The sequence below is a fragment of the Salvelinus alpinus genome, chromosome 4 (assembly GCF_045679555.1).
Source record: "Salvelinus alpinus chromosome 4, SLU_Salpinus.1, whole genome shotgun sequence".
Taxonomy (NCBI): domain Eukaryota; kingdom Metazoa; phylum Chordata; class Actinopteri; order Salmoniformes; family Salmonidae; genus Salvelinus; species Salvelinus alpinus.
This window is the reverse complement of record NC_092089.1, coordinates 62,392,506-62,417,483: the sequence shown is the minus strand read 5'-3', so window position 1 is coordinate 62,417,483 and position 24,978 is coordinate 62,392,506. Positions and strand designations below refer to the sequence as shown.

General features: G+C 40.5%; 1 protein-coding gene across 3 annotated transcripts in view; it reads right to left on the bottom strand.

Annotated features, from left to right (window-relative positions):
* LOC139574091 (5-hydroxytryptamine receptor 4-like) overlaps positions 1-24,978 on the bottom strand; it is a 172,307-nt gene that overhangs the window by 50,833 nt on the left and 96,496 nt on the right. For all 3 annotated transcript variants that reach the window (XR_011674719.1, XM_071398260.1, XM_071398261.1), the window contains exons 5-6: positions 20,489-20,642; positions 7,896-8,470 (exon numbers count right to left, since the gene is read on the bottom strand). Coding sequence is in view for 2 of the 3 variants with exons in the window: in XM_071398260.1 (XP_071254361.1) it covers positions 7,896-8,470; positions 20,489-20,642 (729 nt within the window). In the remaining variant the exon portion in view is untranslated. The remainder of the gene's footprint in view (positions 1-7,895; positions 8,471-20,488; positions 20,643-24,978) is intronic.

The window sequence follows — 24,978 nt, the reverse complement described above, 5'->3', positions numbered from 1 at the left end:
CCGCTGATGTTCAGTTGAGTACATAATTGCGGACTGTGCTGTGCTCACTCATGCTGTTCTATTCCATTTTACTGCATACGGTACCAGAGGTAATCATCTAGAACAAAATACCAAACTTGACCAAAAATATAACCTTTCTTCCCATTAGGTGTGGTAATTAGTGCTATTACAAAAGCTGTGGTGGTGCAACCAGCAGCAAATTCAACCAATTTGTGTAAATTGTGCAACAACTTTCAGTGTTCCTCCAGTATCTCTACCTGGCACCCTGCGTAGTATACAACTAGAGCCTGGATCTTGCCCCCTTGACAGCACTTAATAAATTCCAAGCAAGAATTTAACACTATTACCCATCTGTTTTATTTTTATTAACATCTGGGTAAAGGTGTTTGGGGAGTTATCAGGAATCAGGTGCAATGTGTCCAAACCTGGCTGCCAAGACGGATAAAATGTATATCGTTGACATGGCGCCCTAGTGGAAGCCTAAGCACAGAGCTCCTGTAAATGTGTACATATTTTGTTTTCCAGCTCTTGTGTTTTTGATAACATTTAGTTTTTATTGCACATATCTGGCATTTTGGAGCCACTGATTTGCAGATTGACTGGCAGGTTAACACTTTTTGGCTTGGCTAGCTAGCTTTTGTTTGAAAAACACATATGGAAACAATACCATCTTTGTTTCATCTGGCTGCCAATTCCTGATCTTTTGAGAACATAATTTGAGTCGCGTAAGAGAAATGGGAGATGGAGGAATACAGCAGTGCTGAAGCAGAGGGCTCATAAAGAGGACGACTGGCTACTATTCTGAACTCTGTGTGGTGAGCTTTCTGACGTCCATATCTGCTGAGGCATCAACCAAGTAGGTGCTACACAGAGTGGAAGAGGAGAAGTCCAGTGGCAATAAGACTATACAAGATCATCAGCAGACTCCATCGCAATCATCGTCATCTACCATCCTCTGTCTAGCTCCCTTTGCTTAAGCCATGAATTGACCCTCTCCACCTTCGGAGGATGTAGCTTCAAAGACTTGGCCTCTATTGGTTGACCTGTCATGATATATTGCTTGTTTGTTTTTTTGCTCTTGAAGCGCTTTCAGATTCTATGAAAATCGCTATAGATGTAATAAATAATAATAATAATATTTATTTATTTATTATCTATATATATCTATTAACAATGCATCCTTCACTTTAGTCAAAGATTAGAGTGAAGGATGCATTGATAGAGTCTGTCTGGGTGCAGGGCCCCACAGACTGAAGACAGGATGAGATGGTAAATAGGGCCTGTGTTTTAATTCTGCTGTGTTTGATAATCACTGATTAGCCTGGGTTCCTTCCACTTAACTCATTCTCCCAGGTCTATAGCTGCCTCACCTCACGACTCGCCACAGCTGCCCCGACCAACAGACATCCTAGCATAATTCACTCCTCTGTTTATCAACTAGAGTAACCTGCTGACAGCTCCACCATTTGGAAACAGTTCCAGAATTTATGTTCACCCAGAGTTCCCAAGCAGAAGACAAAGATTTTTTGCAGGGACATTGTGTAGATTATTTCATGGTAATTTATACTTTTCAATCTGGAGATACTTTCAACATGTTCTGTTTACAGAACAGACTCCAGTGGCGAAGGAGAATGTTGTTGAACTAAAAACGTATATGCTTTCAATTAAGGTCAGTTAGTACGGACAGCCTGTCATCACTTTCAACAATAGCACTCTTTACTGCGGCCCCCAAGTTGGTAAAATATATATTTGCATTATAAAACATTAAACACTTAACTTAGAAATTCAATACCTACTTGAATGGTACATTAACATACATGTACCCATAACCGAGTTTTCTGAAATAACTTCATACAAAAACACACAATCTTACACACTTGAGGTAGCCCTTTACACTCGTACACGTATAAAGGTTGAAAATGGCAGATTTGGGTACAATTTTTTTTGTCTAAATTGGAACGCAGTGGCTGTATAGTAACATGCTATAAATGAAGTCAGACCTCTGGCTCTGCACTTCACAACACTGTATGGGGCTTAGACTTACAGCCATTAAGAATTTGAGCGCCTCACACGACAAGAAGTTTCCCCCATCCCTCCCTCTAATTGGGCAACTTTAGAACATTTTCGCTGTCTGAGTGAAGGAAATACTGTAAATGAAGAAGACTCTTTCTATTTTGAAAGATGAGATGTTGAGGATTATAATAAATACCACTTTGAATTCATTCAAGCAAGCCAAACACCCGTGCTTCCAAATGTGCACGTCACATCTCCATATCATAAAACTCATGTCATATACAGCGTCAACGTTTATGATCACTATGTTTGATGTACAGTTACGAGGTGACATGGCGTCAAAAAAAAAATCGCTGTGGCACACGCACCTAAATGTGCTCATGACTCCTTTCTGTGCTCACCAAAATTACTATCTGTTTCCCCGAATTGCATTGTGAAGGCCTAACACTGTAATATCGTATTTTATAGCTTAGCTAGTCATGTTGGCAATAGAACACGCTTTCAAATGATCCCCACCTGACCCAGATTGAGATTTCTAATGGATTGTTTTTGGATTGTGATAATAGTAATTGTGGCAGGGTTGTGTTCCAAACAAAACAACAAGTGTGCTTGCTCTAGTTCCTCAAGGGCACAGACAGGAGAGCAAAAAAAAAAAAAACTTATAGTTGAAGAATCTTCTTTGAGTCAAAAAAGTGCATTGAAATTACTTAGGAACTGTGCACACTTTGGAGAGGTGTGTGGCCACTTGAAAACACAAGTTAGTCCTCTCACTCAAAACCTTCTAAATGTTTTGTCTGATGTTACACCTACCCCACATTTTCCAGGAATAATGTTATCACATTGCTGAATTTATCCAGAGTATTTTCAGATTCCGTTTTCGAAAATGCAGTGAAAGGTACCAGAAGTGGAACCACAAGTCCCAGAGTGGAGTGGCCCCAAAAATGATCTGGGCCCGTAGTTTTTCCTGATCTGGTAACCTAACCAGACGTCATTAATCTGATTCTGTTCTAAAAAGGTTTAATATGGGCTATGATGGGACCAGAGTGTTCCCAATCAGGTCACATGGTGTTAAAAAAAAGGGGATTAAATAGAAATTGTGTGTTACTGGCTTACACACAATACCCAATAATGTCAAAGTGGAAATGTGTTTTTAGAATATTTTACAAATTAATTAAAAATTAAAAGCTGAAATGTCTTGAGTCGATAAGTATCCAACCGCTGTGTTATGGCAAGCCTAAATAAGTTCAGGAGTAAAAAATGTGCCTAACAAGTCACATAATTAGTTGCATGGACTAACTCTGTCTGCAATAGTAGTTTAACACAATTTTTTTTATGACTACCTCATCTCTGTACCACACTCATACAATTATCTGTAAGGTCCCTCAGTCAAGCAGTGAATTTCAAACACAGATTCAACCACAAAGACCAGGGAGATTTTCCAACGCCTCGCAAAGAAGGGCATCTAAAAAAGCAGATATTGAATATCCCTTTGAGCATGTTGAAGTTATTAATTACACTTGGATGGAAAATACCCAGTTATACCCAGTTACATCAAAGATACAGGTGTCCTTTAACTCAGTTGCTGGAGAGGAGGGAAACCGCTCAGGGATTTCACCATGAGGCCAATGTTGACTTTAAAATAGTTACAGAGTTTAATGGCTGTGATAGGAGAAAACTGAGGATGGATTAACAACATTGTAGTTACTCCACAATAATGACCTAAGAGTAAAAAGAAGGAAGCCTGTACAGAATAAATATAATCCAAAACATAAATCCTGTTTGCAACATGGCACGAAAGTTTGTCCTGAATACAAAGTGTTATCTTTGGGGCAAATCCAACAGAACACATTACTGAGTACCACTCTCCATATTTTCAAGCATAGCGGTGTCTGGATCTTGTTTTGGGTACGCCTGTAATTGTCAAGAACTGGGGAGTTTATCAGGATAAAAAATAAACGGAATGGAGCTAAGCACAGTCAAAATCAAAATCCTATAGGAAAACCTGGTTCAGTCTGCTTTCCACCAGACACTGGGAGATGAATGCAACTTTCAGCAGGACAATCACTTAAAATACAAGGCCGAATCTACACTGGAGTTGCTAACCACGAAGACAGGGAATGTTCCTGAGTGTTCGAGTTACAGTTTTGATTTAAATCTGCTTGAAAATATATGGAAAGACTTGAAAATGGTTGTCTAGCAATGAAGTAATAATAAATTATTGTTCAATTCAGGTGTGGAAAGCTCTTTGAGACTTACCCAGAAAGACGCACAGCTGTAATCACTGCAAAAGGTTATTCTAACATGTATTGACTCAGGGGTGTGAATACTTATGTAAATTGATATTTTTGCATACAATTTTCAATACATTTGCAAAAATGTCTAAAAACATGTTTTCACTTTGACATTATGGGGTATTGTGTGTAGATGGGTTAGAAAAACATATAAGTAACCACAAAATATGGAATAAGTCAGGGGGTATGAATACTTTCTGAAGGCACTGTATGTCGGTCTTCTGCATCTGAGGTGGAAGGTGGCCTAGCTACAAAAGTGTTTGTCAGACAGTGAGACATCCCAAAAATTGGTCTTCTCACGAAAACGTCTGTAGCGTCCGAAATTAATATAACCACTCTATGGAAATGGGAGACTCTCACAAACACGATGGTGTTGTCTGTTTTGCTCTAGGACCCCCACAAGTGTCACAGGACTCGTCTGAAATTGGTAACGTTGATGTGCCAACGTCTGTCTGTAGCGTCCAAACCGTTTGGGCTACAAACTATTATGACCCCACTGTGGAAAGGGGAGACTCTCACGAACACAATGGCGTTTTGTCACGGGACCCGTCTGAAGGTAACCCATACTAATGAATGGAAGTATAAAGGCACAGTAGTTTTGTGCCTACAAAAATACGGGTTAAATAGTCCAAAAAATCTAAAATATTCTATGAGTTTTCTTATATCTCCTAGATATAGGACAGACACTTCAAAACCTTATTCCTTATCATACATTTTTGAACTGTCTTTTTTTCCCATTTAAAATGTGTTTCTATGGGCTACAGTAGTAAAGGACAAATTCAATATTAGATCAAATAATTTGTAAATATTTTTTTTGTTTTTATAGCTAAAGGGGTCCTAAAATTCCAAATCAAATAGCTAAATGATCCATGGTATGACCAATTCCATATTTTACCATAGCTTAAACCCCGTCTGGGTTTAAACATATTTTATTGTACAGAAAGTGAAAAGCTTAATCAATTGATAGTGATAGAATTAGATTACTTCATTTTTTGTCTGCTAGGCTATAGAATGTCAAAGAAGCGAAACAATGATATTCCCATATGCATCTGAGTCATGTCTTTCCAGGGGATTTTACAGCTCGTTTCTAGCAAAGCATCACGGACCAAAGCACTGTTATAGATCCCTTGATATAATCGGACACGTTTTATCTTCTTCAAAATCTTAAGCTAACAAGACCTGTGGTTTTTGCAATTGTCTTTAATAAGCCCTTCACAGAGGTAGGCTATTTAAAGAGTGCATGGTGGGTAGAGGAATTGACCGGACAAATCTATGGATATAGCAGCCTATAGCCTAATTTTGTCTGTCAAACAGGCCTAAACCTTATTTCTTAAATAGGAAGAAATAGGCTCCAACCCAAAGCCCTCGTTGAGACATATTAACATTTCATCAATTACAAATGACATGACCCTCCCCTGGACTAGATAAAATACTAAACCCTCCCTTTGACTGAAATTGATAAAGCATCACCCTCCCCCATTTTCCTCCAGGTAACCATTCTGTACATTTCGATCCATCCCTAAACTAAATCAAAAGTGGTTTGGCGCTGCCACAGCTGATTGAAAAGTGCTGTGGCAAATGCCGCCTCGCCACACGTTTTCCCGGCGGCCCTGAAAAGTACAGTAAATGTAAAACGCACATAAAATCAACAGTGTAATATTTGGATTCAGTCTTGTGTCAGTCGGGTGAACTGTTGTGTCCTCATCTTTGGTCGAATAATTTTTCCCGTCGTCTCCAAACTGTTTCCTTTCAATTACTACAATGTTTATGCACACGTATTTCAGATTTCTTCTGTAAGAAACATTTCAATGTAGCCCTATCATATAAGTCATTTCCCACGAGTGTAAGGGGTTAATACATGTCACAGATGGATGTTTTTTTATCTGTTAATGTTCAGCCCTTTTGCCAGTTCAAATAGTTGGTGTCACGGGGCCCAGTACTGTGTTCTGTTTCTTAACAACTCTATTCCAGTGGTATCGCTATGGCAAACAAAAGGGTTGTCAGGAGTGAATGTTTTTCAAACATGCAACCTTGAACACGCAACCTTCCTGTCGAAAAATGACTTGGTATTTGTGTTTAGTCTAGATCCCAGAGTAAACTATTTTACAACAGCACAAAAGAAAAACGATTGAATTCTTAACTGACCACATCAGAGGTCCATTCGCCTGAGAGATGGATGTGGCTGCAAGATGGTGACACAGACGTATGTGTTATTGAACTCTGCAACTGTATCTCCTGTACCCTCCACATCTAAATGTCACTAACAAACCATGCATAAAGCACAGAGTTAATACAAACCATGCTAACTAGTTGCCACTATGAATAATTCAAACAATGAATCCCCCATCTATTAAACATAATTGTTATTCCTTATTTGCTTTGCCTTATGAGCTTGTAGAAATATTAAGGAAGCAGTTTTTCTTCATTATGCCGGTTAACATATCGACTGCGTCTTTTTCCTGTTGATTTAACACAAGCGCTCAGCTATAGCAATAACATTCATCTAACTGTCGCAACAAAATAAACACATCAAAAGTGAAAAGTTGGGAACATTAGTTTTCCTGCAACAACGTCTGAATTAGTACATCGTGTAATTAGCCTCTTGTTTTGTAAGATTTCTGTCTGGGAAAAGCAGTTATGGACTAAATGATCAAACCAAATATTATTTGTCACATGAAATGGTTACTTACAAGCCCTTAACCAACAATGGCTATGGCTATGTTTATGGCCATCATTTACCTGTCTAATGACCCAGAGTAGTGATCTAGGAGAGGAGAGCTGGGCATCAGTGATTCATTGGTAGTAATATTATACACATTAATCATGACGGCTTATTTTCTTGACTCTCCCAATCATTCTACTCCAGCAACACAAGTAGATAGAGATTCCCTTAAGAGAGAGCGCTTCAATGGAGAGTTGGAATGTAGCCAACTTGACTGTATCTTCATAAGAACTAGCTGCTTGTCTGAGATACGGGCTAGCTGGGACTTAGCAGGGACCGCTGGTCATAGGGTAAATGAAGTAATAAAAGAGAGAACTTCCTGTCATGCAATGGTTTAGTAGTGACCCTCTGCATTATAGCCATGTATTGCAACATACATCAGGCCAACTCTCTAGAAGAAGCCAAGGGGATAAATAAATGATGCTCAGTTTGGACGGAGCTATAGTGTTTCCCATTATAGTCTGAGAATTCTAAAATTAGACAGTTGGGTGGATGAATGACTCAAATGTAATAACACAGGAGCTTAATGTACTACTAAAGCAACATGACAGAGACTGACCGTAAGTCTCTAACTCACCAAGTCTAACAGGAAAGCAAACAGTCTATTGTACAGTAGATGGTAATCTGTGTAAAGTAATAAAGTAATATGTCACTCAGGTCCTGGAACATGGTGGGAATGTTATGGCAGGTGCATGGTGGTCATGTAAGCTACAGTTCATCCACCTGCCCAAGACCCCAATTCCTTACCATTGGGAACAACGTATTAATAACAAAATCTCAAGCTGAGGCAAACATAATCTGAATAGTATCTGTGGGCTGTAGAGAGTTAGAGAGTGGCTCTCGGGTACGTAGGTAAGGAGGGCACTTACTTGAGCACATGTGTGGAGCCGTTGATCTGTGTGGCCGAGCAGGGGGGCCCTGGTCCTAGTATGGATGGCCGCCTGACGCTGTAACGCTTTCTCCCACAGCAGAGGATGATGAGGAAGGCACGGCGGAAGGACTTGTTCAAGAAGGCATAGAGAATGGGATTGAGCATGGAGTTAATGTAACCCAGCCACAGGAACGCTGCCCACAGCTGGTCGGGCACTGTATAGCTTATGAAGGGGTCCACCACGTTTGTGATGAAGAAGGGGGCCCAGCACAGGCAGAAACAGCCCATGATGATGCACAGAGTCTTGGCCGCCTTGGTCTCCGTACGCATGCGGTGGTTGCGCTGGTGGTCGGCGCTGTCTGCCGAGGCGGCAGCGCCCCCTGCCCGCTGCAGCACGCCGATTTGTCGTGCGTGCGCCCGTGCAGTCACATAGATACGCTGGTAGGCCAGTACCATCAGAACCAGAGGGATGTAGAAGGCCACCACGGAACACGTCAGAGCGTAGGGCTTGTTGACCATGAAGACACACGCCGTCGAGTTGGCTGCATCACCGCTGAACTTCCGTTCCTCTATCTACCAAGGGGTTGGGATGTGGTAACACCACACATATCATACACACACACACACACACACACACACACACACACAGAAGAAAAACACATACATACATACATAGTTAATGTGTCAGTTCATGGAACTTTAGTTTCACAAACACAGTACAGTAATAATTCTGAGAACAGGTGTATGATATGACAAGTTGATATGGATGAGGACAATACCGTTCAATGACAAATTGTGGCAATTAATTATTTCCATGGTAAGAGGATGAGCTTGTCAGGGTAGTCCACCATTTTACAGTGGAGTCCTGTAGGCTACTGATGATTAAGTTGATTTTCTAAACAATGAAACTTAAGTATGAGTGCAATGAGGAACAGTGCACAAACCAATCTCCAATCAATGCTCTTTCCTGAGCAGACTGACTAGGTTCAGACTGGGAAAGAAGAGGTTCTCTGAACTGATCATTCATCACTGTCTTCTATCGGCACCCTGCCAGAACCTCAGGCTACTGTCACATCACATCTGTGCCTACTGCCTACGAATCCAAAGCGTTTTGAGCTCTGTCAGCAGAAAATAAATGACACTATCATCGATAGATATGCGCAACGCATATTTTAATTTTTTATCAACAGGAACTACATCTGGATTGGGGAGGCAGCTTTGACTGGGCTAGCGTCCTACCCACTGGGCACACACTGGTTGAATCAACGTTGTTACCACATCATTTCAATGACATTACATTGAACCAACGTGGAATAGATGTTGAATTGACGTCTGTGCCCAGTCGGTAACATATTAGCTGGTCCTGGCTCAGGAGGCAATATTGAATAAATAATATTGGTCTATCTGTTAAAACTTGTAATATTCATCTGTATGCAGACGCCACTGTTATGTATATCATCGCCCCAACTGTTGACCAGGCTATGTCAGACCTGCAATCTGAACTTGTTATCTTACAGAAAGCCCTGGTTGGTTTAAAACTTGTACTTAATGTGGGCAAGAGTAAATACATGTTGTTCTCTAATTCTAGCAAAAATGTTTCAAATGGACTACATATTTATTCATTGGGTGGTTCTCCCATCAAATCGGGTCCCTAACTATAAATATCTGGGCATTTGGATTGACAAAGATTTCATGTTTAAAAGACATACGTATGAGCTAGTTAAAAAGATAAGATCTAAAGTGGGCTTCCTTTTTAGAAATAGATCTCGCCTCTCCCTAAATGTTGGTACTCAGGGCACCATTGTGAATTAGGCTCCCCTGAAAAGCAAAAAATATATATACATTTGATATCAAACCACGAATTAGCTTCTCCGAGGGGACCTGTCAGAAGATCTGGCCATTTGCCTCATGTCCTCAACTTCTTTCACAGCTTGTTGTTTATTTGTTTATACATGCATTAGTATATCGACTGGGCCCTCTCGTTTGATGAAGCTTTGGCAGAGATACTAACGACTGAGCCTGGAGATGTGTTTCTGCTTGACCTACTGATTTGCTGATTCTCATTTCTAGGCATATAGTTGTGGTCACTTGCAATGTGTAGACCTATATACACTCAGTGTACAAAACATTAGGAACATCTTCCTAATATTGAGTTGCATCCCCTTTTGCCCTCAGAACTGCCTCAATTCATCGGGGCATGGACTCTACAAGGTGTCAAAAGCGTTTCACAGGGATGCTGGCCCATCTTGACGCTAATGCTTCCCACAGTTGTGTCAAGTTGTTTGGATGTGTTTTGGGTGGTGGACCATTCTTGATACACACAGAAAACTATTGCGCGTTAAAAAAAACTGCACCGTTGCAATTCTTGACACACTCAAACCAGTGCTCCTGGCACCTACTACCATACGCTGTTCAAAGTCACTTAAAAGGCAAGTTCACCTAAAAATACTTCTTGGCCCTTTATAACACTTACCTAGTCATTTGTCAGTACCACAGATAGTTTTTAGGTCCATTGTTTGATTATTTAGACGTGGGTAATAAGCTGATTCTACTCCCGCCCAACAGACAGTGAATGTCTCGGCTGTCCAGAATGGGACCATCGTATTCCGAGAACGGAGGAGGTAGAACATCAGACTGGCGATGCAGCAGAAGATGGCGCATACGTAACTAAACACTCCGATTTCTTGTCTATCATCAATAGTGTGTTGAAGAATTTCTCCAGAATGCCGAGGATCAACTGGAAACAACGTGCCACACCTGACGCTCCAAATAGGAAGCTCTCTGAAGAGTAAATGTTTTGGCTAATATTACTTACAGGATATTTATATTACTCCCTAAGATGAAAATAAATAGCCTACCTAATGGCACCTTTCCAACTATATTTTCAAGTATCCTGCCTACATCCGATAATGTAACTGGCTACTGTAGTCCCCTTCAAGTTTTGTCAGACAATGATGACACGCTGGCTAGGTCAACAGTGTCTAGAACGAGTGGATGTGCGCTATAGAAATAGAATGTGATGGGACGCGCACCTCCCAATCTGGGTCTACAAAAACAATCATTTATATTACCAAACATTGTAAGAAGTATAAAGTCAATAGTGGTAGTAGAGAAGAACATGTTGCTTGCGGCTGCCAGTCTATATTTCATACCAATAATATCCTAATCAGCCTGTAAACCCACACACGAGAGGAAGAAAAACAGCCTCACCTGACCACTAACACCGTTTGAACAATGAGTTGGCTATGCAGTCTTCAAGTATACAAGACCAAGAGAGCCATCAAGTCGATAGCATTGCGGAAGGTAGCCTTTCGGTTAAAGTTTTGGGCCAGTAACCAAAACGTTGATGATTCGAATCCCCGAGCCGACAAGGTGAATAATCTGTATATGCGCCCATGATCAAGGCACTTAATCCAAACTGCTACTCGCTCTGGAATATGCTAAATGATCCCTGAGCCTGTTATATTTATGTTTCATAGGCCTAGGATTATTTATTTTCCTGATTGTTGTATATAACATTTGTATGTATTTATTTTCTGTCTCTCTAGACAATACAGACTGCTCTCTTATCGGATCACCCTGGAGTGGATGCTGAGGGGAGAACATCTAGGTTGAGGCCAACGACGGGTACTCCCAGCCATTGTGGTGGCAACAGTTAACTAACTACTCTGACCCCAACAGTAGCTACATTGGATCCCAGGAAAGTTGAGGAGTGTGCGGTTATGTCAAACACACGGATCCCAATTGCATACTCTTTGCGTCTTCTCTCCTTCTCAAAACACATTGGATGAGAAAGCCAGAAGACCTCTGGCTTTCTCATCCAATGTGTTTAGAAAAGGAGACGAGGAGGGGATGTGAGAAGATCTTCCCACAGAATCCTACTCATTACTCCATGTGCTGGCTCGTGACCTACCCAGGCCAGATTAATCAAGGCGTGACCTACCCAGACCAGATTAATCAAATCCCCTCATTGAATAGAGCGGGTGTTCCCATTCAAGACAATGATGGCATAATGGGTGGACTACCGGCCATTGTGAGTGTACCCATAGGAGCAAAACAGTAAGTAAAAGCATAATGTAAAAGCAGGAAGTGTACCCATCAATCTGTGCTGTGATTACAAAAAATACATTCCATTGCATGAGCCACATCAGTCAGCAACATCTGAATGAACATTCTACATTACCATGGAAATTATTGCATCATGCACGGCAAGCGGTACTGATGTGCCAAGTCTGGAACCCACAGTACCCTGAACAGCTTCTACCCCCAAGCCATAAGAATGCTATATAGTAAACAAAATAACTACACAGACTATCTGCATTAACCATTTTTGCACCAACGTTTTCACTCATCACATACGCTGCTGTTACTGTTTATTACACATTATTCATAGTTATACGTACATATCTACTTATACGTACATATCTATATAAGCAAGTTATCATTATTCATTGTGTATTTATTATTAATTGTATTATTATGTGTTACTTTTATATTATCTATTACTTTTATGTTATCTATTCTCTATTTTCTCTCTCTCTGAATTGTTGGGAAGGGCCCTTAAGTAAGAATTTCACTGTTAGTCTCCACCTGTTGTTAATGAAACATGTGACAAATAAAATAAAATACCAGGCAAGTCTACCCATGAGTTGACCAGCCAAAATGCCAGGGTTAGAGGTTTGTAAGCCTGTTCTATTCAGTCTGATTTCTATGCCCATGAGCTAACCGGATAGAATGCACCCGTAAGGTAGAGAATGGTTGCTGTTCCAGGTGGTCTATATGGCCAAAAGTATGTGGCCACCACTTCAAATTCGTGGATTTAGCTATTTCAGCCCCACCCATTGCTGACAGGTGTGTAAAATCCAGCACACAGCAATGCAATCTCCATAGACAAACATTGGCAGTAGAATGGCCAGTACTGAAGAGCTCAAGGACTTTCAACGAGACACCGTCATAGGATGCCATCTTTCCAACAAGTCAGTTCGTCAAATTTCTGTCCTGCTAGAGCACCATGGACAATTGTAAGTGCTGTTATTGTGAAGTGGAAACATCTAGGAGCAACAACGGCACAGTCGTGAAGTGGTAGGCCACAGAAGCTCACAGAATGGACCGCTGAGTGCTGAACCGCATACCGTGTAAAAATTGTCTGCCCTCGGAGAATGCTACCTGCCTCAATGAACAGTGCCAACTGTAAAGTTTGGTGGAGGAGTAATAATGGTCTGGGGCAGTTTATGGTTTGGGCTCGGCCCCTTAGTTCCAGTGAAGGGAAATCTTAACGCTACAGCATACAATGACATTCTAAACAATTCTGTGCTTCCAAGCTGGTGGCACCAGCTTGGGGAAGGCCCTTTCCTGTTTCAGCATGACAATTACCCGTGCACAAAACAAGGTCCACTCAGAAATGGTTTGTCGAGATCGGTGTAGAATAACTTGAGTGGTCTGCACAGAGCCCTAAACTCAACCCCATCGAACGCCTTTGGGATGAATTGGAACACCGACTGCGAGCCAGGCCTCATCGCCCAAATCAATGAGTAGGTGTGTCCAAAAGTTTGACTGGTACTGTACACATACTCAACAATGGACCAAATAAGATGATTAGTAAACACAATGTTGAGATAATCTTAATGCCAGGCAACACAGGCAAAAACTGTGATGTTGCAACTATAACTTCCATACTTTCATAAAATGTACAAATAAATCGGCAATAATGTATATAAATATTTTATTTTTATCATTTTATCCCAACTCCGTCAACTACACCTACCATAAATGTCGTTCTTGATAGCATGTTTCATGTATAACTTCAACTGCTATTTTTACAACTCTCCATGTTGAATCATATATCATTCAAAAGCTTGTTTTCCAGAGCATATAGTCCATACACGTCTATATTCTTTGTAGACATAGGGCTGAAAGATTATTATTATTATTATTTTATTTTTTAAATAAATTTATTTTATTCATAATACAAAAATCAACTTACATTGCTACATCAAACATGTCTAGCAAACCAAACACAGGTATTAACAATGCTCAAACATACAAAAAATATAAATACAAATAAAATACAAAAAATAAACAATTTAAGTGCAATTATATTCACTCTGAAAATATCTTATTATAATGATTCATGAAGATGTTATTCTTGTTGTTATTCACTAGGGTTAGTGTTTTAATAAGATAATTAAATTCAATCAGAAAAATTGGTAATTTTGGTATAGAATTTTGGAATTTTTGTTTGTGTATAAAGTATTTGGCAACAAGAATAAAAAAATTAACAATCATTTCAGTGGTTTTGCTTTCATTGCAATAGTAACATATTATATATTTTATGTTAAAATTATAGGCAGTGTTCATAATGTTAAATAAGTACTTTGCAAGGTTTTCCCAAAATTCTGACACAAATTTACATTCAAAGAACAAGTGAGACAGATTCTCACCTTCTTTTTCACAGAAAACGCAGATATCATCAATAGCCACAAATTTGGAAATCATAGAATTACATGGATATATCTTATGTACAATTATGAAGTGCACTTCCTTAACTTTGTTTGGTATACAGTATTTGTAAGGCCTTAACCATGCATTTTTCCAGACAATGTCAGGAATAAGCATGTTCCAGAAAAACTTTCCTCTCAGTGTAAGTTGGTTTTGTGAATGAAGAATTTGTCTTATATATTTATTACAACAAGATTTCTCAAGTAAGCCCACGCCTTCCAATCTGAGTTCTGGATAAACTTTGTGATCATTCCCAAAATTAAGATGACTTTTCATAAGTGTAGTTAGACCACTGGGGACGGCTTTGATCACAGAAATAAACTCTCTGAAAGGTATTGGAAACTCTTTCAATGTTATAAATTGTTCATATGTGAGAATATTACCCTTGTTGTCGAAAATATCAAGAACAAAGTCAATATTCCTCTCATGCCAGCTGGGGTAGAACAATGACTTATTCCTTACAGTTATGTCTGAATTATTCCACAAAAGAGCTTTATGAGGGGAAAATTTGTGCAGGAAACATATTTTCCAGGCCAGTAAAGCTTGTTGGTGAAACCTAGCCAATTTAGCAGGTAATCTTTCAGGAATATAATTACATTTCAGTAAAAATTGAAGACCTCCCAATTTATTAAACACATTATTTGGAATGAAATACCATATTGAATCAGTATCGAGCAAACATTTTTTCAACCAGTTTATCTTGAAAGTGTTATTTATGTCAACAAAATCCAACACTTCTAGACCGCCTTCGGCTCTTGTTAGAAAGGACATATTTTTTTAGTTTGTGAGACTTATTTTTCCAGATGAAGTCAAGAAAGGTCTTATTGATCTCTTTACAAGTAGCTGGATTTACACATAACGATAATGAGGGGTACACAAAACGAGACAGTCCCTAGGCCTTGGACAGAAGTACTCTCCCAAGTATAGAAAGATCTCTTTGTAGCCAATTATTCAATATATTTTTAGTTCTCTTAATTTTAGGAGAGAAATTAAAATGTTGTCTGAGGGCTGAAAGATTAGTAATTTCCTGACAGCCGATTTGTTACTGGCATTTACAGGCCCTTTCCGGTAACCTGATTGGTTAAAATGCATCATGTGCCGCGCAGCACTTCCTTGTTTGAAAATATCTCCCGCGAAGAATCAACGTAAAGAGAGACAAAATGATCTCGAAGAATATACATACAATATGTGAATAAAAATAGACGATCTCAGTTAGCCACTGCGAGAAAAGCATTGAATGAAAGAAAACATTTGCCTGATCCGCCGATCGAGGCAGTGGCAGTACAGGTAGTGGAGGAAAAGGAGGTAGCCCGCAGCAGCGCGTTGAGACGCAAATTAGTTGTGATGAAGATGACAACTAGCAGCGATCAACCAGACAGCAGTCTCAAATAAACCAACTTGTACATGATTTGATTTGCCCTAAGTGTGTAAACACTTTACTGACAATCACCATATACTTCACCAACTAGTGATTCTGTAATTATGTCATGATAGAATGCTCAGACTGAAGGTGATCGTGATGCATTTAGGAGGAGTGTTTACACTTCCTCCAGGCTGCAGGAGTGCTCCAGGGGAGATGTGGCATTTGATATGAATGTGAGGATGGTTCTTCTCTAGCCTATGAACTTGGACTTGGTTATGCAGCTCTAAAGAAAATAAGCAAAGTCCTAGGGATTCATTCCTTTCTTCTCAGCTCAGAGACATAACAGGAGAATGACAGGTAAATAAAAAGGGAGAGTAACCCATTATTGTCAGTGACTTGCTGTGTATAAATACTATTTATTTCCTTGCTCCAGCAAATGTATTCAAAGTTAACAAAACAGAGTGATATGAAAACAACCATACAATGAGACTGTCACATAGTCCTACAGTGCCATAGGGCTGTAGCCTTTACATAAAGGAAATACATGCTGATATGCTAATATTTACATAGGGCAACATGCTGATATTTAGCACTGCAGTTATGTCTGTAATGTCGACAGACATAATAAGTGCTCCCCCCCCCCCCCCATTTTAGTTGCAGAGATTCAGAGAGGGCTACAGTCAATGGAGAGTGCTGCAAATATAATTAAAAGAGCAATATACGCAGATATAGACCCAGGCATAGCAGAGTTGCTGAAGGAGGATGAGGATGCCATCATAGACATTCATGTATCCTTCGATGGCCCTTGGCACAAGAGAGGATTCACTTCCAACTACGGGATAGGTGTGTGCATTGGTGCTGGTACCAGCGAGCCATAGAAAATGGTGAAGCTCCACCCTGTCACAAAAACCTTGGAGGCCATACATTTTTTAATAGAGAGGTTGCACAGAAAATGGTACCTGTATATCACAGGATGTCAAACGATAACGTCCTCAAAAGAATGTAGCACGGAGGAACCCAGAATGCAAATGAATGGCTGAACTCTGTAATATGGTCGCGATGCCCCAAAACTGTGTTGGGCAAACGCCGCATTGACGGAGCAGCCAGTATTGCAGTAGCCACGTTCAATGAGGGAGCCACTGCTATACCAAATGTGATGAAGACATTGTGGCTTGTCAGCACTTTGGTGAAACTGGAGCAATCAGAGAGGAGTTGTAAGAGCTGATGCTGCTTCAATGGAGCGTGCCAAGCGTAGGCGCAGGTCCCATGACATAGTCAAGAAAGTAAAGCGTCAACAGCAACAACTCAAAGAGGGCCTTACATATGGGGCAGGCATAGCTGATTAATGTTCTGCACATTTCAACAGCCATACAAAATCATTGTATGTGACAAATTGAGCAAAGTGATATGAAAATGCATATTTGCTGAACAGGCCAGCATTCAAAGCATATTCTCTATTGCTAGAAACAAATGTATTAAACGTGCTAATGTATTTGTAAAAGGTATGTTTGATGTTTATTTGTCAGTTTAGAAGTGATATATGAATAAGAGTTTAATTCATGTGACGTAAATGGTCATGTTTATGGGAAGTACATTTTAATTGCATTAACCTATCTTTATAGGCAATCGGTCATGGAGAGGGCACGACAAAGTCTATTCCCCCCCAGGAAACTAAAAAGATTTGGCATGGGTCCTCAGATCCTCAAAAGGTTCTATAGCTGCGACAACGAGAGCATCCTGACTGGTTGCATCACTGCTTGGTACAGCTACACATAGGGTAGTGCGTACGGCCCAGTACATCACTGGGGCTAAGCTGCCTGCCATCCAGGACCTCTACACCAGATGGTGTCAGAGGAAGGCCCTAAAAATTGTCAAAGACCCCAGCCACCCCAGTCATAGACTGTTCTCTCTACTACCGCATGGCAAGTGGTACCGGAGTGCCAAGTCTAGGACAAAAAGGCTTCTCAACAGTTTTTACCACCAAGCCATAAGACTCCTGAACAGGTAATGAAATTGCTACCCGAACTATTTGCATTGTGTGCCCCCCCAACACCTCTTTTACACTGCTGCTACTCTCTGTTTATCATATATGCATAGTCACTTTAACTATACATTCATGTACATACTACCTCAATTGGCCTGACCAACCAGTGCCTCCGCACATTGGCTAACCGGGCTATCTGCATTGTGTCCCGCCACCCACCACCATATATGCATAGTCACTTTAACCATATCTACATTTACATACTACCTCAATCAGCCCGACTACTCTCGCTACTGTTATAGCCTCGCTACTGTATATAGCCTTGCTACTGTTATTTTTCACTGTCTTTTTACTGTTGATTTTTTTTCTTTACTTACCTATTGTTCACCTAATACCTTTTTTGCACTGTTGGTTAGAGCCTGTAAGTAAGCATTTCACTGTAAGGTCTACTACACCTGTTGTACTCGGCGCACGTGGCAAATAAACTTTGATTTGGTTTGCTCAAAATGACATGTTCCCGGTGCGCCAATTCATTTTTCTCTGTCTTCAAAGGATGTACATTCCCATTATTCCACACACAGGTTCTTAGGCCTTATAGGCAGACTTTTACAGAGGCTCTTTTAGATATCTTGTCATCGTTTTGATTTTAAGTGTCATTTTATGTGTAAATATATGCAAAATATGCATCCATCATACGTGAAGTGTTTTAAAAATAATTCCATGAAATTACAATATTTTGAATAACTGATCTGTAAAAGTCTGACCATTGAGTGTCTTATCACAATAAAACAACAAAAAACAGTCTGCCTTGAAGCTATGTGTTGAAAAACAGATTAGCATAATATGCAAATTTGTGCATATTTAAGGCCGGCTTGACTCATTTGCATATTTAAATTTTACAATAAATAAAACATGTAATACAATAATATCTTGTATGTATACTTTCAACTGGTAAAGTTTCAGTCTGATGAGAGTAAAGAAATAAAAAAATCCCTATTAGCCTGTGGTGCCTGGCCTTAAATCAGAGTTCATGCCTGAAAAGTATTATTAGAATGAGAGATACAGTGGCAAGAAATAGTATGTGAACCCTTTGGAAATACCTGGATTTCTGCATAATTTCGTCATAAAATTTGATCTGATCTTCATCTAGGTCACAACAATAGACAAACACAGTTTGCTTAAACTAATAACACACAAACAGTTATACGTATACAGTATGTCTTTATTGAACATATTCACAGTGCAGGGTGGGGAAAGTATGTGAACCCTTGGATTTAATAACTGGTTGACCCTCCTTTGGCAGCAATAACCTCAACCAAACATTTTCTGTAGTTGCGGATCAGACCTGCACAATGGTGAGGAGGAATTTTGTAACATTCCTCTTTATCAAACTGTTTCAGTTCAGCAATATCCCTGGGATGTCTGGTGTGAACTACTCTCTTGAGGTCATGCCACAGCATCTCAATCGGGTTGAGGTCAGGACTCTGACTGGGCCACTCCAGAAGGCATATTTTCTTCTGTTGAAACCATTCTGTTGCTGATTTACTTCTGTGTTTTGGGTCGTTGTCCTGCTGCATCACCCAACTTCTGTTGAGCTTCAATTGGCGGACAGATAGCCTATATTCTCCTGCAAAATGTCTTGATAAACTTGGGAGTTCATTTTTCCGTCGATGATAGCAAGCTGTCCAGGTTCTGAGGCAGCAAAGCAGCCCCAAACCATGATGCTCCCTTCACCATACTTTACAGTTGGGATGTGATTTTGATGTTGATGTGCTGTGTCTTTTTTTCTCCACACATAGTGTTGTGTGTTCCTTCCAAACAACTCCACTGTAGTTTCATCTGTCCACAGAACATTTTGCCAGTAGCGCTGTGGAACATCCAGGTGCACTTTTGCAAACTTTTTTGGGACAGCAGTGGCTTTTTCCTGTTTAGTGTTTTACGCATCGTAGACTCGTCAACAGACATGTTCCAGAGCTTTCTGTAAATCTTTAGCTGACACTTTAGGATTCTTCTTAATCTCATTGAGCATTCTGCGCTGTGCTCTTGCAGTCATCTTTGCAGGACGGCCACTCCTAGGAAGAGTAGCAACAGTGCTGAACATGTCCTCCGTTTCAACAAATCTAAAGTTCTTCCAGAGAAACATAAGCGTAGCGCTCGTGACTATTCATGACTATAAGAAGTTACCGACTCTCTACCCATGCTTTTCATTACATCAGTCTTTCCCCCCCAGTCCATTTGTTTTGGGTTGGTATATAGTAGAATTGGGTCTGACATTTCAATCCAGACTCCCTGCTGTTTCGTTTTAGCATTACTATCACACAGTATCATTCAGCCAATGCCTTTCATTGAGCTTTCACTCACAGCCATTGTTTTATTATGAGCAGTAGCGGGAGATTGGACGACAAAATGCGTTCAGATTGGACGACATGCTTATTACGTACTCAGTATCCTATCCTAGACACAGACTAAAGCAAGTCTGAAAAGGTGATAGACTGAAAGAGCTTTACACATATCCTACAGCACGTTGACCAGATATACACTAAAACCCTTTTGGTTGTGTGGAGGTGTTTCTTTGTCTCATTGACATCCTATGGAATTAGTTATGATATACATGTAGGTAGCACATTAAACAAAACACTTAATGTGGTTTCATATAAAGTTCAATTTGATCCTGTTCCACTGAATGGTTTATCAAATATCTAAAGTGTTTATGCACATTGACACAGACAAATGTGTTATTACTCACCAAATGGTCTATTCCGATACTGTTCCATCCTAGCATTATGGGTAGGAAGGATATAAAGGTGGGGATTACCCAGCATCCTCCTAACATAAGAGCCACTCTCAGTGGTGTCATCTTATTCCTGTAGACCAGTGGCTGGCAGCAGATGGCATAGTACCTGGAGAATGAGAGGAAACACTATTATAAGAGATGGGGTAGAGGGAACTACAGTGCATTTAGAAAGTATTCAGACCCCTTGACTTTTTACACTTTTTGTTACGTTACAGCCTTATTCTAAAATTGATCAAATTGTTGTTGTTTTTTCTCATCAATCTACACACAATACCCCATAATGACAAAGCAATTTTAGCAAATGTATAAAAAAAAAAAACTGAAATATCACATTTACATAAGTATTCAGACCCTTTATTTTCAGGTCTCTCCAGAGATGTTAGATTAGGTCCGGGCTCTGGCTGGGCCAATCAAGGACAATCAGAAAATTGTCTGGAAGCCACTCCTGCGTTATCTTGGCTGTGTGCTTCGGGTCGTTGTCCTGTTGGAAGGTGAACCTTCGCCCCAGTCTGAGGTCCTGAGCGCTCTGGAGCAGGTTTTCATCAAGGATGTCTCTGTATTTTAAACCGTTCATCTTTCCCTCGATCCTGACTAGTCTCCTAGTCCTTGCCACTGAAAAACATCCCCACAGCATGATGCTGCCACCACCACACTTCAACGTAGGTATAGTGCCAGGTTTCCTCCAGACATGACGCTTGGCATTCAGGCCAAAGAGTTCAATCTTGGTTCCATCAGACCAGAGAATCTTGTTTCTCATGGTCTGAGAGTCTTTACGTGCCTTTTGGCAAACTGAAAGCGGGCTGTTGTGCCTTTTACGGAGTAGTGGCTTCTGTCTGGCCACTCTACCATAAAGGCCTGATCGGTGGAGTGCTGCAGAGATGGTTGTCCTTCTGGTAGGTTCTCCCATCTTCACAGAGGAACTCTGTAGCTCTGTCAGAGGGACCATCGGGTTCTTGATCACCTCTCTGACCAAGGCCATTCTCCTCCGATTGCTCAGTTTGGCCGGGCTGCCAGCTCTAGGAAGAGTCATGGTGGTTCCAAACTTCTTCCATTTAAGAATGATGGAGGCCACTGTGTTCTTGGGGACCTTCAATGCCACAGAAATGTTTTGGTACCCTTCCCCAGATCTGTGCCTCGACACAATCCTGTCTTGGAGTTCTACGGACAATTCCTTCGACCTTGTGGTTTGGTTTTTGCTCTGACATACATTGTCAACTGTGGGACCTTATATAGACATGTGTGTGCCTTTCCAAATCATGTCCAATCAATTGCATTTACCACAGGTGGAGTCCAATCAAGTTGTAGAAATATCTCAAGGATGCTGTTGGAAAAGGGAAGGGGTCTGAATACTTTCCGAATGCACTGTATATACTGCATGATTACATTCAGCTCAAGCTTTTCTTTCATTAGACAAAATGCTGTTCAACAAGTGTATCTTTCATGTGATACAAGTGTATCTTTCATCACTTTGTGGAAAAATACATTATCCTTGTGATAAAGACAGATGAAAGGTATATTTGTGATCCCAAAAGGTTTGATGATGCTATCTAAAGTCTTTTTGACATGTTAAGAGCATACTGTACCTGAGAGTTTTGCTTTATCTCTGACATTTTAGACATCAAAGCTCTCTACCTCTCTGCCGGGAAAGTGCTATTAGAGGGAAAGTGCTATGATCATTAAATTATTTGCAACAAGAATTTGGTTTCTAAAATCCCTGAAATGTCTTCAGCCACAGATTGCTACTTGGCCTGGCTGTACCCTCTGTCTGTAGAGATTGAGAGGTTAACCCTACCTGATGTCCCAGAGACCTCGAATTTGGACTTCCTTTTGCTCTTTAATGGACTTCAGGTTACAACATGACCACATGTCAAAGCTCTCAGATGTGATTGCTTTATGATTGATTTTTAACTGATCGTTGACATATGACAGTTTAATGAATTCCTATTTCACTAAATAAAAAACACTGAGATGGATCATTCCTTGCATATGTTGGCACAATTTCACCGTGTAATATTTTCCCCACTGGATGGGGTTCAGCTCAAACATCACATGAATACCCATCCGGGTCACGGGGTGGCCGCCCAGTCGGTAGGCCTATGGATGAGCAGCTTGTCACGTAGACTTTGATGTAGGCTCTAGAGTGGTAAACCTCTCCCTCTCTGACTAGCTAGTCTGGGTACCAGTCTCTTTAGCTAACGTTCCACTCCTTGCCACTCATGTAATTCGCCAAACAGACGGATTTACGGCATAGTTGCTGATTGGCAGTTGGAAACATGACAACGTAATGGAACATAGGCTGCACACAAGATTAGAATTTTAAGAATAACAACAAACAACACCGTTACGACCCGGCGAGGTAATTCCCTTGAGAGAAGGCGGTGTCAATGCATGTTGTTCAACGTGGCTAGAGAGGACTCCATAATGAAAGAGAGAAATAATATTAGACTACAAGAATCAATCGAGCTGCGTTTGCTTCAGTTGTGTCCCATTGATAAGAAAACAAATGCAAAACTTGCACCTGTTGTCATTCGCACATCATTTATGCTGATCATCAGGATTTGCTTAACTTTTTACAATTTTGTTATGCTCATTTCAGTTATATTATTTGTTCCTCCTCTCTTATTAAATGGAATCCAGACAGGCTACTTTAGAGAGAATTAGAGAACTCACACACACACACCCCCCTAAAAGGACCCATCAATCTTTATTTTCAGTTAAGAACAAATTCTTATTTACAATGACGGCCAACCCCGGCCAAACCCTAACCCGGATGACGCTGGGCCAATTGTGCGCCGCCTTATGGGACTCCCAATCACGGCCGGTTGTGATACAGCCTGGAATCAAACCAGGGTCTGTAGTGACGCCTCTAGCACTGAGACGCAGTGCCTTAGACCGCTGCAATCCTGTCTCCGAGCTCTACGGACAATTCATTCAACATCAAAGCTTGGTTTTTAATCTGACATGCACTGTCAACTGTGGGACCTTATCTAGACAGGTGTGTGCCTTTCCAAATCATGTCCAATCAATTGAATTTACCACAGGTGGACTACAAGGATGATCAATGGAAACAGGATGTATCTGAGCTCAATTTCAAGTCTCATAACAAAGGGTCTGAATATTTATGAAAATAAAGTATATCTTTTTTAATATAATACATTAGCAAAAATTCAAAAAAACAAATTTTGCTTTGTCATTATGGGGTATTGTGTGTAGATTGCTGAGGAAATTGTTTTATTTAATCCATTTTTTTCAGCTGCAGGGACTGTGAGACTAGTCAGGATCAAGGCAAATGATGATGAAAACCTGCTCCAGAGCACTCAGGACCTCAGACTGGGCGAAGGTTCACCTTCCAACAAGACAACGACCCTAAGCACACAGCCAAGACAACGCAGGAGTAGCTTCAGGACAAGTCTCTGAATGTCCTTGAGTGGCCCAGCCAGAGCCCGGACTTGAACTCGATCGAAGATCTCTTGAGAGACCTGAAATTGGCTGTGCAGCAACGCTCTCCATCCAACCTGACAGAGCTTGAGAGGAACTGCAGAGAAGAATGGGAGAAACTCCCCCAAATACAGGTGTGCCAAGCTTGTCGCATCATACCCAAGAAAACTCAAGGCTATAATCGCTACCAAAGTACTGAGTAAAGGGTCTGAATACTTATGTAAATGTCATATTTCAGTTTTATTTTTAAATAAATTAGCAAAAAATTCTAAAAATCTGTTTTTGCTTTTGTCATTATGGGATACTGTTTGTAGATTGATGAGGGGGGGAAAGTATTTACTCAATTTTAGAATAAGGCTGTAACCTAACAGAAGTCAAGGGGTCTGAATACTTTCCGAAGACCCTGTATATATACAGTTCAAGTAGGAAGTTTACATACACTTAGGTTGGAGTCATTAAAAATATTTTTTCAACCACTCCACACATATCTTGTTAACAAACTATAGTTTTGGCAAGTCGGTTAGGACATGTACTTTGTCCATGACACAAGTATTTTTTCCAACAATTGTTTTCAGACAGATTATTTCACTTATAATTCACTGTATCACAAATCCAGTGGGTCAGAAGTTTACATACACTAAGTTGACTATGCCTTTAAACAGCGTGGAAAATTCCAGAAAATGATGTCATGGCTTTAGAAGCTTCTGATAGGCTAATTGACATCCTTTGAGTCAATTGGAGGTGTACCTGTGGATGTATTTCAAGGCCTACCTTCAAACTCAGTGCCTCTTTGCTTAACATCCTGGGAAAATCTAAAGAAATCAGCCAAGACCTCAGGAAAATAATTGTTGACCTTCACAAGTCTGGTTCATCCTTGGGAGCAATTTCCAAATGCCTGAAGGTACCACGTTCATCTGTACAAACAATAGTACGCAAGTATAAACACCATGGGACCACGCAGCCGTCATACCGCTCAGGAAGGAGGCGCATTCTGTCTCCTAGAG